Genomic DNA, 12,647 nt, shown 5'->3' on the forward strand with positions numbered 1-12,647 from the left:
TGAAATATTTCTTGGAATACTAGAAACGGCAGAACTTGGAGTCAGATACACAGTTTGAATTTTAGTCTGCTATTTATCATCTAGGTGATCAGCTATTTACTTGGTCTCTGCAAGCCTCAGTTCAGCCTCGTATTAAAATTATAATACCTACTTCAGTATGAAAAGAAGCATTCCAACTACTTACTAAATGGGAAGGTGAGGAGAGGAGTAGTGTTTGACTTCACTCTTTTTTAAAAAAATCTATCTTTACCGTTTGAATTTGTTTTACAACTTGTACATAATTTAAAAACATAACAAAGATTCTAAAAATTTAAAAATCTACTTTAGGAGGTTCTTTTAGAGATATTTCATAAGACATCGACACACAGCACACTCAGTTAAATTTCCTCACTCCTTCCATTGCCTCTCTATTAATAACTTCTTGAATTCAGGTGAACAAAACTTGGAAGAAGAAAAGTTAAACATTTATTTTTCTGAAGGCGTTATCAAGAAGGAGATAAAGAAGTGCAATAAAACTAAGCTTTTAAAACACTTTCTTCAAACCATACCTAAGAATTTAAACTGAATTTCCATGTTTATTGATTCTAATCATTTTATTCTAATACTTTTTAAGGTTTTTGGTTGTTGTTGTTTTTGCAATATACAATAACACTATCCAGTGAAAAGGAAACTTGATACCTTAATCCTTTGACCAACAAGACAAATTCAGGATTCTGTCCAGAGAACAGTTACCACTGAAAACACAATACAAATATAAATGACTATTACTGTCTAGCAAATAAGATAAAACATAAGCTTCACCTTTTTTTGACAATACACTGAATAGATGAAAGTAATTTAATTGATCTAGGTTGTCACCTTATACTTCACAGAAAATTGTAAGAATTAAAACATTCTCTTCCATATGCTAACAGATGAATAAAGTGAACGTCAGGAGGCAAAGTCGTTTTGCAGGTCAAAAAGGTACTATTTTAAAATCACCAACCTACACTGGAACCACTTAAGTTGGTAATGTGGCCTTTGATAGCTTGTCTTAAAAACTGAGTCATCAGACTTTTACAAGCATCTAACTGTACCCATAGAAGTCTATTAACTAGCATTTCTCATCAAGTTTGTGTAAGTACATAATTAAACCCTGATGTCTTTTAACCTTTACAAATTCTATTCTGGACTATTAGTACATTTACTACTGAGAAAGAATATCCTGGAGTATTATTGCAGTTCTATAGTGTTGTTTTTTAACTATTTCGAGAACGTATCTCTGAAATGCGGAAACAGTAAATTTCAGAAAGATACAACAACAATGATTCACATAACTATCTCAACCTCACGCAGCGGTTGAATGGGACAAAATTGAAAACTTAAAGCGGTGAAAGCCAATAGACAAGGGGGTCCCCAGCTCCCAAGCCTTCTCCCTTCCATGTCTTGCAAGACACTTCAAAACTCCAACTCCAAAGACCAAGGTGCGTCTCAGTCCCAGCGGATAAAGACAAGCTCTTAGCCCGACCTCCAAACGGTGCTTCTCCCTGCCACCCGAAGACAGGCGCAGGGGTGACAGGATGGCCGCCCCGCCCGAGGGCGCGCGGGCGGAAAGGAGGGACACCCATGACTCACCCACCCTGGGCCCACCGCCAGGCCGCCCGCGGGCTTGGGACCAGACTCTTAGCGCCCCCACGAGGCGGGCAGGCCTCTTCCACGGAGGGCCCCCCCTCCCCCAGTCAAAACCCCTCCCCGGGAGAGGCCCGGGCTGCGCACAGACCTGCGGCTCCAGCTCTTCCCCGCAGATCCCAGCCCCGTGCGGGAGCCCTCGCCCCGCCCCCCGCCCTGCGAGCATGCGCGTCCGGCCCGACCGCGACTGCGCGCCCCCGAGCGTCCCCGCCGGCTCACGCCGCCGCCGGGGAGGCCGGGCGAGGCCGCGGCGGAGGCGGAGGCCCGGCTCCCTGGGCGGTGCGCGCCCCCAGCCCTGCCATTCACAGGCGACATTGGCCCGTGGCACCCAGAGTCCGTCCTCCCCGTTAGGCGGCTAGCGCCGGAGGGGAGGGGATAGCCAGGAAGGCAGGAAGCTCTGGCTTAAAAGGGCAGCCCGCGCCGGGCCCTTCCTCCCTCCGTCCGTCTCCGGGCCTGTGAGCGCGCCTCTCCTCCGTGGCCTCCGTCCCGCCGCCATGTACCGGTGCCTGGGTGAAGCGCTGCTGCTGTCCCGCGTCGGGCCCGCCGCCCTGGGCTCCGCGGCTGCCGACTCGGCCGTGCTGCTGGGCCGGGCCCGCGGGCAGGCTGCCGCAGCCGTCGCCGCCCCGCAGCCAGGGCCCGTGCCACCCGCTCGGCGACACTACAGCGAGGCGGCGGCCGACCGCGAGGACGACCCCAACTTCTTCAAGATGGTGGAGGGCTTCTTTGACCGCGGTGCCAGCATCGTGGAGGACAAGCTGGTGGAGGACCTCAAGACCCGGGAGACCGAGGAGCAGAAGCGGAACCGGGTGCGCGGCATCCTGCGGATCATCAAGCCCTGCAACCATGTGCTGAGCCTGTCCTTCCCCATCCGGCGCGACGACGGCTCCTGGGAAGTCATCGAGGGCTACCGGGCCCAGCACAGCCAGCATCGCACGCCCTGCAAGGGAGGTGAGCCCCTTGTGTCCTGCCCCGCCCCGCCTGGCCTGCAGCCTCGGGGGTTCACCGCGCAGCCCAGCCCGGGCTGGTACCGTCGCCCTCGCACGCTGTCCCCGTTCCCCCAAGTCCCGGCCTCAGCCGTGTCAGGCTCCGATGGATAGAGAATTTTCTGCTCCATCACCACCCCGTAGTTGGTCCTCCCCCCGCGAGCTTGATGCTGTATGCAGAAGACACTACATTGCTCTTTTGATCCTAGGCACTGTGACAAACAGTGTGGGTCTTGACGAAGAGCACTTGTAGAAAAGAAAATGACAGCCCCATCTGTCTGCCTCTGCAAGATTTTGTGATCTTCTATGACTCAAGCGAATGCAAAGCATGAAATAATTGTTCTCGGATTTTTTCACTCTTTCACAGTAGTGACAGATGGTACAGGAACATAACATGAATCGAAATCTACAGTTTTACTAACTAAATGAATTTATTAATTATAGTCGATCTTTTAAATTATTTTCCTCCTGGGGCAGCTTTGCGCACACACACGAAATGGTCATACATGAACAGTGTAACATCAGACAAACACCGAGGGTAGATCTGAAGGGTGTAGACTGCAAGACCGCCTGCCAGCCAATGGAATGAAGTAGCTGTGGGGGTGTGTACTGGTCCAGGCTAGCACCACATTTGAGTTTGAGGGGGGAAAGTACTTGAAGAAAGGGGTTGAATCGGCTAGAATTTGATAGTCACCAGGTTTGTAGTAGTTCTTGAATGTCTGTAGATTTGGCTTCTGCAGTCAGATTGCTTTTTTTGAGCAAAAAAAAAAAAAAAACAGGCTCCCCTCTCTTTTTTACTCCTTAAAATCGCACAGTGCATTTTTAATCGTGCTTAGCAGTGGCAAAACCACTTTTTTCTACTAAAAAAATGTGTAGAATAAAGAACTCGGGGAGGTAGAATCCAGCTGGGGATTGCCTAATAAGCACAGAGGATGTTGGGCTGGACCCTTTGTCTCAGTAAATCAGGTCCAGTGTTCTGTTAATACCAGCTGACTTCTAAGGATGATTTTTAGAAACCTCTCTAGGAGGAAAGTCTGCGCTCTGCTGGCATTCTTAGCCCAGGAACAAAGGTTGCTTCAGACTGCTTAATGATTTACTTTTACTTCTTGCTAAATTTGCATTGACCCCACCCACTTCTAGGACTTAACCTTTAGAGCTTAATTATCCTCTAGCTCTCAATTTCCTCTTTTAAAACCAACTTTTGAACTTCTTTGATCTCTGATTTCCCATTGCAGCCCCAATGCTATATAAAACACACTCTCTCCATCTACATCGCCTGCCTTCTTTCTGTCCACTCCCTTATTCTCAAAACCAGCAATTCACATTCCGGCTCCCTAGAGAAGCAAAGATGTTAGAAGAGGCCAAGTTAGCGAATATTAAACTGTAGTTGCTTCTGAAGAGTGGACATCACATTTATGTGCCTTGTTGACGTTATTTTCCAGTTGCTTAAGAGAGACGCAGCTAAGCCAGTATATTTGTTTTCCTGCAGGATCTGAGTCCGTTTCTTTGAAGTTCTTTATATTCTGTTTCTTTATGCCATGTCCTCCTATGATGAGTCACAGCTCCACAAACTCACGAAAGCAACTGAAGTTTGCCCTGGTTTGTTAGTCCTCTTCATCTTGCCGTAGTTTTTAATAGCAAAACATGAATAAATCGCATCAGCTATAGAAAGCACTGGTACTGTAGCGCTTGTTTCTACTAGATTCTAGTAACTGGAATGTTAAGATACAATTCTCTGTTCTATTTATCTTGTTTACAAGAAGGTTTGCTCCTGAAAGCACTGCTAAATCCCAGCATATAAACAGAAACTGGATTGCACCTAATAAGTAGTAGCAAACATTGCAAGATAATACAAAAGAAAATCAGCGTGTATAAACTGATGAGTATATTATCTTAAGGAAGACAGAGGGAGCGGGATTGGGAAGGATTATGTAGCTATGAAGGCTCTTCAACATATTTTAGATTGCTTAAGATAATGAACAGGATACTAAATAGATGATCTGCAAAACAGAGGTACTGTAGACATCCATACTTTGCTTTCATGACACTCTGGAATCTTCCTACCCATTTATCATCCCCATCTTATTGCAGAGAATGTATATGCCAAGAAGGACTTATTTTCACTGGGTTTTTCTTTTTCGCTTCTAATTGAATACTACAGGAAGTTATTAACTATTTTTAGAAATACAACATGTCTTAGGTGATTGAGACTTTTTAAATGCTTTGGATTAGCCATGTGAATTTACCCTCCTAAGCACGCTTCTCTCCCCATCTTCACTCAAGTGCTTTCTCAACCAGCTTGTTTGAGTTGGGGAGGACCCTTGTCTGCTCTTCATCATCGTTCTCTCCAATCCTCAGCTTTCTAATCTTTCTTCAAGAGCAACCTTGCACCTGAGTTTTCCAACATAAAATTCTTAAGGTTGAAACAAAACAGCAATCTAATTTATAATCTCTGTAAGGGAAACAGGTGGTTTTAAGAACAGGGTGGCTAATGTGTACCAAGTAAATATTTAATAATACAAATGTTTTTATGCTTCTCTTTTCCCACATACCACATTTAAAGGAAGCCAGTAGGTTCGCATCTGTTAAGGATTTGCAAAAGAGTGTGCTTCATGCTCTGACAGAAAGTTTCAAGAGAGGCCTGAGATATTTTCAGCAAAGATTAATCTTGTGTAATTTGCTTTGAGAAGACTCTTTCAAACGTGCTGAAAACATTATCAGTGATTATTCCTATTAACTTTGTCAGAATAAACCCTCTGTGCTGTATTGGCTATGGTTCTACCTGAGATTAATGTACCTTTTTAGGAGAAAAATCATTTAACTCATTGGAGAGAAGCAGAGAGATTGATGAGAGCAGTTCATCGATGCAAGAGTCAATTTGCTTTCTCTCCTCTCCAGTCCTCCCATCCCCCACTCCCTTTCAGTCCTCAGGCTAAAAATGTTGAGTCCAAATTCCTGTGACTGACTTTTCCTCTCAGAACTTTCTAAAATTATCATTTAAATAAAGCTGATGTAATTCTGATACATTGTCTTATTTAGCTGCAAATGTCCACACCCAAAAAAAGTGTACATTAACCCATTGACTTACTTTTTAAGAACCAAAATGCAAAAAAGAAACAGTAGGAGGTAGATGGTCTTTGTTGTTGTCTTTGGGCAGCTGAATGTAGGGGGTGGGGCAGGGAAGCCCGATAAGGGTTGGAGTTAATACAGTATTGAAGCCCCCTTCAGCCTTTGGGATCTGATTTTGTGGTAGATAGTAGTACTTTGGGGAAAACTGTAGAAAGTACTGATACTGTTTCAAAATGAGACTTCCTCTGCTTACACTGAAAAAAAAAAAAAAAGTTTCAGATTTATTTCTCTTAGGCTGAATTGACAATGGTCAAAACATAGGTAAGTTTGAATACATTCACACTGTGTAGTATTGTTAGAGTGAGTCTGTATCTATACGTTTAACTCAGTCTGAAAGGTCATTTAGAGCACAGGTAGCTTATATGTCTTCTACTCTCTAGCCCTTAGCCCTGTGGTAGTAGCCCTGTTGTTCTTTTTAATATTGTTTAGTGAAATATGAATTGGTGTTGCTGTTGTAAGAGTCTTTTTTATTTCATGGAGCCAGATGCTTTCCCCAGAAATACTAGGGAATGAAAAGCCCTGATAATGGAGACCTATACAAGAGACCTGATTGTCCTTCCGTCTTCCTGTCGCTTGGTGTGAATTCCTCTGGCTAGTTTGCTTTGGCAGTAAAAACCCTATATGCAGAAAGACAAACACTTACTACTTACTTATTATGCAAAGGACACGTTGCAGGAATTGGGGCATCAAAAATTTGAGGACAAACATCAATAGTATGTATCAAACTCCAGTAAAACTGACATGTAAATTGCTACGTGTAGAGAATTACTTAGACTTTATAACTTATATAGTGGGAAGAAATTGGCTTTAGTGCTGTTGGTGATAATTTAGATTGCTTAATAAAATTGTTTCTTTTCCAGTTATGTTAAAGATAACTGAGGAATAAAGCCTAAAATATCAACTTCTGGATGTTGAAAATTCCTAGGCTATGTAGTCTCTGACATGAGACTTTTTTTTTTCTGATTATTTTGCATAATAATTTGATTGTTATAAATAATGAAGGGGAAAACCTTTAAATAGCACTTTAATGAAGCATGTTGATTCATAAATGGGCCCATAACTGCTCCACCCTACAAATCCCTGTTAAAATACAAATGTTCTAATAATTTGTGAACATTTGTGAGTAATTGTGAATAATTTTTGTGAATATTTGTGAAAGTTATAAAATGAAGCAGCTCTATTCCCAGTCCTTTCCTACAAGATAACCGTGAAGAGTCTTCAGACCACAACTGTTATCTAAAACTGACCTAGCTATCCAGATGAATCAATGTTTTCGCCTTTCCAGAGGCAGAAATTAATGCAGATTGCAGTACACACTATCAAAACTGAAGTGTTAATACTACTAATAAAGGCAGGAAAGGTTTTCTGAAGGGCAAGAAGACAGTCTGGGAGAGGGCTGCTCAGAATATTTCTGATTACCTTTCAAAAGGCAACTGTACCTGGGAGAGTCTGCTTTCACAAAGGTCAGCTGGCAAAACAAGGGGCTAGATAACATTTGTTGAGTCTTACACCATTCATTTCACTAAGAGCGTTTCATACATCACTGCTTTGATTCCTCAAAACCACCTCATGAATGCACTGTTGACCCAGATTTCCAATGCAGATACCAAGGTGAAAGAATGTCTTCTTTGGGGGGGGGGGGCGGGGGTTCACGGCAGTAAGTAGTAGGCTTCAGTTCAGGTTCTAGCCATATGATTCCGGCACCCACCTTCTGAGTCTTTACTGTCTGGGTTTATTCATGTAAAAAGTTAAAAGTTGAATCATGTAAGAGTTAATCAAAATTTGTTACTAGTCAGTAATTTTTAAAATAGCTTTCTTCTGGGTGTCTCTTCTATAAGCTAAGCAAACTTGATCGTGAATCACTATTACTTCTCTTGACTGTTCCTGGTGAAAGTCTCTCAGACCCTCTACTTTTGCTAAATTGCTTCTTGGCTAGTTGAAAATGTGAAAGATGACACAAATGAAAATTATAAAGGCTGATTTTCCTTTCCTAAAAAGCGTTAGCTGCTCAGTCGTGTCCGACTCTGCAGCCCCATGGACAGTAGTCCACCAGGCTCCTCTGTGCATGGAATTCTCCAGGCAAGAATTCTGGAGTGGTTAGCCATTCCCTTCTCCAAGGGATCTTCCCAACCCAGGGATGGAACCCTGGTCTCCTGCATTGCAGGCGGATTCTAGTGACACAGTTGAAAGCACTCTGAATAATATGTTGCTGCAGTAGGAGTTCAAGGAAGATGCCAGAGAAAAACTGTCTAGAGGTAGGTAAAGCTGGATAGGACTTAGATTGGAAAAAGGTCATTTCAGATAAAGAGATGTCAAAGAGGAGGTGACCATAGGTCTAGCAGGAGGCAGGACTGTGTGTGTTGGGGCCGTGAGGACAGACTGTGTTTGTCAATAGTGAAAAATAGGGTTTTATAGCATAAATATTCATTTGATTACTAATACAGAACTTTTAAAACCCATGTAATTTCCTGGGTGATAGGGGTTCTGAGCGTGCCCATTGTGTCAATATTTGGCCTTCGACTCTAGTTGCTAACACAGCCCCTGAAATCCTTGTAATTTCCAGAGTTATGGGGGATGGCAGGAGCATCCTATACAGAGTTCCTAAAGCCCTTAGAATTTCCTGGGTGACTAAGAGCACCTTTTGTTCTGATGAACCAATTATTGGCTCCTTGATAGCTTCAGGATTCCCCTGCAGGTAGGGTGCATGGAATGGAGAGTCAAAGATAACTTGGTTTTCTCCTCTGAGACACTGATAGAAAAACTGGTATTAGGGAAAGAAGTGTTACGAGGAAAGAGGATTGGACCTTGAAAATAAAGGAAATCTGGTGTAAAATGGTCCTTAGGAAAAAACACAGGCGTGTATTTTTCTCAGCTTTATCCTTGCAAAGTATAGTCTCTCTGGCACCTGTCCCTGCCTTGCCTCCAATATCCCCATAATTCTCTTCCTCTCTTAAGATCCCTCTCAGATATCTCCTAGACTTGTAAATAATAGATATGAAACTAGATATCTGAAAATGTGAGCCTTTACCTCTTTGAACCTTTTTATAACAAACTGTCTTTTACTAAACGTTACCTACTGTATATTCACAAGTCTTAGTAGCATCATTCCCAAGACCTATTTGGTATGAAGGTGTGACTAAGGTTAGTATTATTATCAGAGTAAGGAATCAATAAAACAAAAATTAACAGAATCTTCCCTCCCCCCCTTAATGCATATTCTTTCCTCCATCCGTTGGGCAGTAAGTTAAATACTTAAGCATAAAACAGAGCTATATGTTCTATAGATATGTATGTACATAAATGCAGGGAAATGACTTGGAAGGATACATATACATTTAAGTTGCTAAGAATATTCACCCCTAGAGAATGAGGTCATAAGTGGTAATCAGGAGACATCTGCTTTTCCGTATTTGAATTTTGATGAAGACAGGCATATATGTTATATAATTTTGAAATTTCAATGGAAAGAAATACATTTTCCATTCCATTTTTTTCAGCATCTGTTAGACATTCACTTCCAGAAGGCTTAGATTTATCTCTCCAAAGTGCTTAAAATAAAAATTTTGATAATAGGTTAAAACTGTGAAGTGTTCGCTGCCTTCTTACATGGACACTTTCAAAAGCAGTCCTTAGCTCCTGAACTAAATACTCCTTCCTGAGGCTGAAGGAATTTTTGTGAGACTTTGAGTATTTTATATGGCCATTACTTGCTGCTGGGTAGGTACTGGTTTCTCACTGCTTCTTTGCCTTCTCTCCTCATTTTAAATTAAGTTATGTTCTTTCATTGCGAATTAGGGGATTATATTATTGAGAAAATAGGTTCTAATGAGTAAATGGCAAGTGTGGTAGTGCATGAACTTTAGTAAGAGTTGTAAGTCCTTTGCCTTTATAGGTTTCTATTTTTGTGGCAGAACTCTTGGTTATTGAGTATAGTTTCTGAAAAGACAAAATACAGATGGGAATCGAGTTTCTAATCCATAAATCAAACCCTGTTAAAAGATCCAGGTTCAAGTGACGTTTAAAACCATTTGAATTTACATGAATGTATTATTTAGTTAATGATTCATCATAAAAAAACAAAGCTTCCTCAGTCGCTAAGAGCTTTTTGTATGTTGTGATTTTGAGTCAGCTAGGAAAAGGAAGAAAAATTCAAGCTACTCGGCAATGGTTTTCACTGCATTTTTTTCAGCGTAATCAGCTGGTGTGTTTTCTTTATCACCATAGCAACGTAGCCAGTTTTTGCTTTCGATTTTTTTCCTTCTAGAAAAACTTACTGTACACCAATCTTAGGCTCTTGAAGGTAGTAAGGAAAATCTTTGGGAATTAAGTTAAAAGGCTGAGAAACATTTCGTGCTGTGTATGGTTTGCAGATGTCTGCATTTCACTGATGTTCTTTTCAAACATCTGGATACTAGTTAGCTCAAAATAAGTATATATTAGGTTAACTTCTCTGGAGAATCAAAGGAGTGATTACAAAGTTCTATTACCAACCCTTCCTCCAATGTTACTAAGTTTGATAAATAATAAACATTGTCCTGGGTGGTGTTTTTTTAGTTTACTCTGGTGAATTGGAAGCACAGATTACTGTGAGCCATAGTCCTTGACTTCAGACCCCCTTTCTTTCTCTTTTTTTAATTTTCATTTTATATTGCAGTATAGTTATTTGCAATGTTAGTTTCAGGTGTACAGCATAGTGATTGAGTTATACGTATGTTTACTTCTGTTTTTCAGATTCTTTCCCACAGAAGTTATTACAGAGTACTGAGTAGGATTCCTATACAGTAGGTCCTTGTCGATCTGTTTTATATAGTGTGTATATGTTAATCCCAACCTTCTAATTTATTCCTTTCCCCACGCCCCATTTCTTATGACATTAGACCTGTGGTCCACACCTCCGTAATCACCCAGTTCCCTTTCTAGTGCACCCAGCGGTGGAGTTAGGCTTTCCATTGGAAGCATCTACCTCCATTATTACATCTGTTGTTCAAAGACCCAATTGATCTCTTCGCAAACACTAGTAGTGCTAATGTCAGCATAAGCTCTGAGACTTCAGGGTACCCAAAAACTCTCTGTTGGTCTTGCTTACCTTTAGCCTTCTCTGCCACAGAAAAGAGGGAAAGAAAGCCTTGGTTCTATAAAAAATGAGAATATTCATACTGAAAATAAGGTCCTTCTTGCTTCATTTTGGTTTAAAATGTTTTAAGTTTTTCTGATTTTCTTTTATGCATGTGGGTATTTGGCTTTATGGGTAACTTTGTCTTAATGCGTAGCTTTGTCTTAATATAGTATCTCCCAATCCACTGAATTTACAGATTTAGTGGAAATACTGTCTTCTTTGCAGTCATATTCTTAACACCAGTTAGAATGTGATGAAGAATTTTTCAGATGGCAGTATATTTTTAGTAATTTTCTTTGATTTCCAATCCCAAAGGAAGAAGAGTAACCAACTATCCCTTGGGTGTAGGTAATTTCCTGTATTACTGGAGTTTGTTAACCTGTTATCTCAAGTGTTTAGTGCGGAGTACTTGTTGAGGTTGTTTTTTTCCCCCTCAGATTAATAGTGTGAGTCACTCTGTACTAGTATATCTGCTGATTTCCAGAATTAAAAACATTCATGTATTACTAATTAGAAAGTTAAAATAAAAGCATGTGTCTTCTTTAGCCCAGGCACCCCTTGCACTGGTTTCTAGGTTCCTCTCTGTGTCTACCCTGGTCTGTTCCAAGGCTTATTCCCCTGACTCCACTACTTTCCTTGTAGTCATCCCTTGCCTCAATTCACTGGAAGTCGTCATTGGTTCCTAGCCTGCAGAAAATGCCTGTGGAATGAGAGGTAATTTATGTAACTACCGTTCTTCAGTGTCTTTGAGTTGAACTCTGTAAATGGGTGTGGCTAGGAAAGAAAATTTCACTTTACAAACAGGAATTCCTGGGTGCCGTCCAGTGGAAACGTGTTTTTTCTTACATGCACAGTTTCTGACTCATCATTCCACGACTTCTGCAATAAAATAGACGTTTTGTTTACACCATGTACAAAGAAGGGTCTGGTTTCCAATGAGCATGTAAGTCTAGAACTTAAATTTCTGTATGATTTCTGAATGTTAATATTTCAAGCTGTTTTTCGTTGAAGGCACTAGTTATAAGCACTGGGAAGGGAAAGTATAACTTTTTCCCCACTTAAGAAGGAAGGGGGGCTTCCCTGGTGGTCCAGCAATTAAGACTTCCCCTTCTAATGCAGGGGGTGCTGGTTTGATCCCTGATTGGGGAGCTAAGATCTCACATGCCTCCTGGTGAAAAAACTAAAACACACAACAGAAACAATATTATAACAAATTCAATAAAAAAAACTCGTTCACATTTTTAAAAAATCTTTTAGAAAAAAGAAGTTCATATAATTTAGTGACTACTTGCACAGACTCATATATTTAACTTATATGCAGAGTACATCATGAGAAACGCTGGGCTGGAAGAAGCACAAGCTGGAATCAGGATGGCCGGGAGAAATATCAATAACCTCAGATATGCAGATGATAGCCACCCTTGTGGCAGAAAGGGAAGAGGAACTAAAAAGCCTGTTGATGAAAGTGAAAGAGGAGAGTGAAAAAGTTGGCTTAAAGCTCAACATTCAGAAAACGAAGATCATGGCATCTGGTCCCATCACTTCATGGGAAATAGATGGGGAAACACTGTCAGACTTTATTTTTTGGGCGGCTCCAAAATCACCACAGATGGTGACTGCAGCCATGAAATTAAAAGACGCTTACTCCTTGGAAGAAAAGTTATGACCAACCTAGATAGCATATTCAAAAGCAGAGATATTACTTTGCCAACAAAGGTCCATCTAGTCAAGGCTATGATTTTTCCAGTGGT

General features: G+C 41.4%; 2 protein-coding genes across 4 annotated transcripts in view; one reads left to right on the forward strand and one right to left on the reverse strand.

The window, feature by feature from the left end:
- The window catches only part of FAM35A (family with sequence similarity 35 member A), a 103,636-nt gene extending 101,825 nt beyond the window's left edge, over positions 1–1,811 (reverse strand). For 2 of the 3 annotated variants that reach the window (XM_018042573.1, XM_018042570.1), the window contains exons 1-2: positions 1,760–1,779; positions 679–734 (exon numbers count right to left, since the gene is read on the reverse strand). The gene's annotated coding sequence lies outside the window, so the exon portion shown is untranslated. Of the gene's footprint in view, positions 1–678; positions 735–1,759 lie in introns of all 3 variants that reach the window. The other variant, XM_018042572.1, reaches the window with a different exon arrangement.
- GLUD1 (glutamate dehydrogenase 1) overlaps positions 1,871–12,647 on the forward strand; it is a 39,357-nt gene continuing 28,580 nt past the window's right edge. Inside the window, exon 1 of the mRNA XM_005699318.3 lies at positions 1,871–2,616. Coding sequence (XP_005699375.2) covers positions 2,163–2,616 — 454 coding nt within the window. The 5' untranslated portion in view covers positions 1,871–2,162. The remainder of the gene's footprint in view (positions 2,617–12,647) is intronic.

This window comes from Capra hircus, chromosome 28 (assembly GCF_001704415.2).
Source record: "Capra hircus breed San Clemente chromosome 28, ASM170441v1, whole genome shotgun sequence".
NCBI classification, from domain to species: domain Eukaryota; kingdom Metazoa; phylum Chordata; class Mammalia; order Artiodactyla; family Bovidae; genus Capra; species Capra hircus.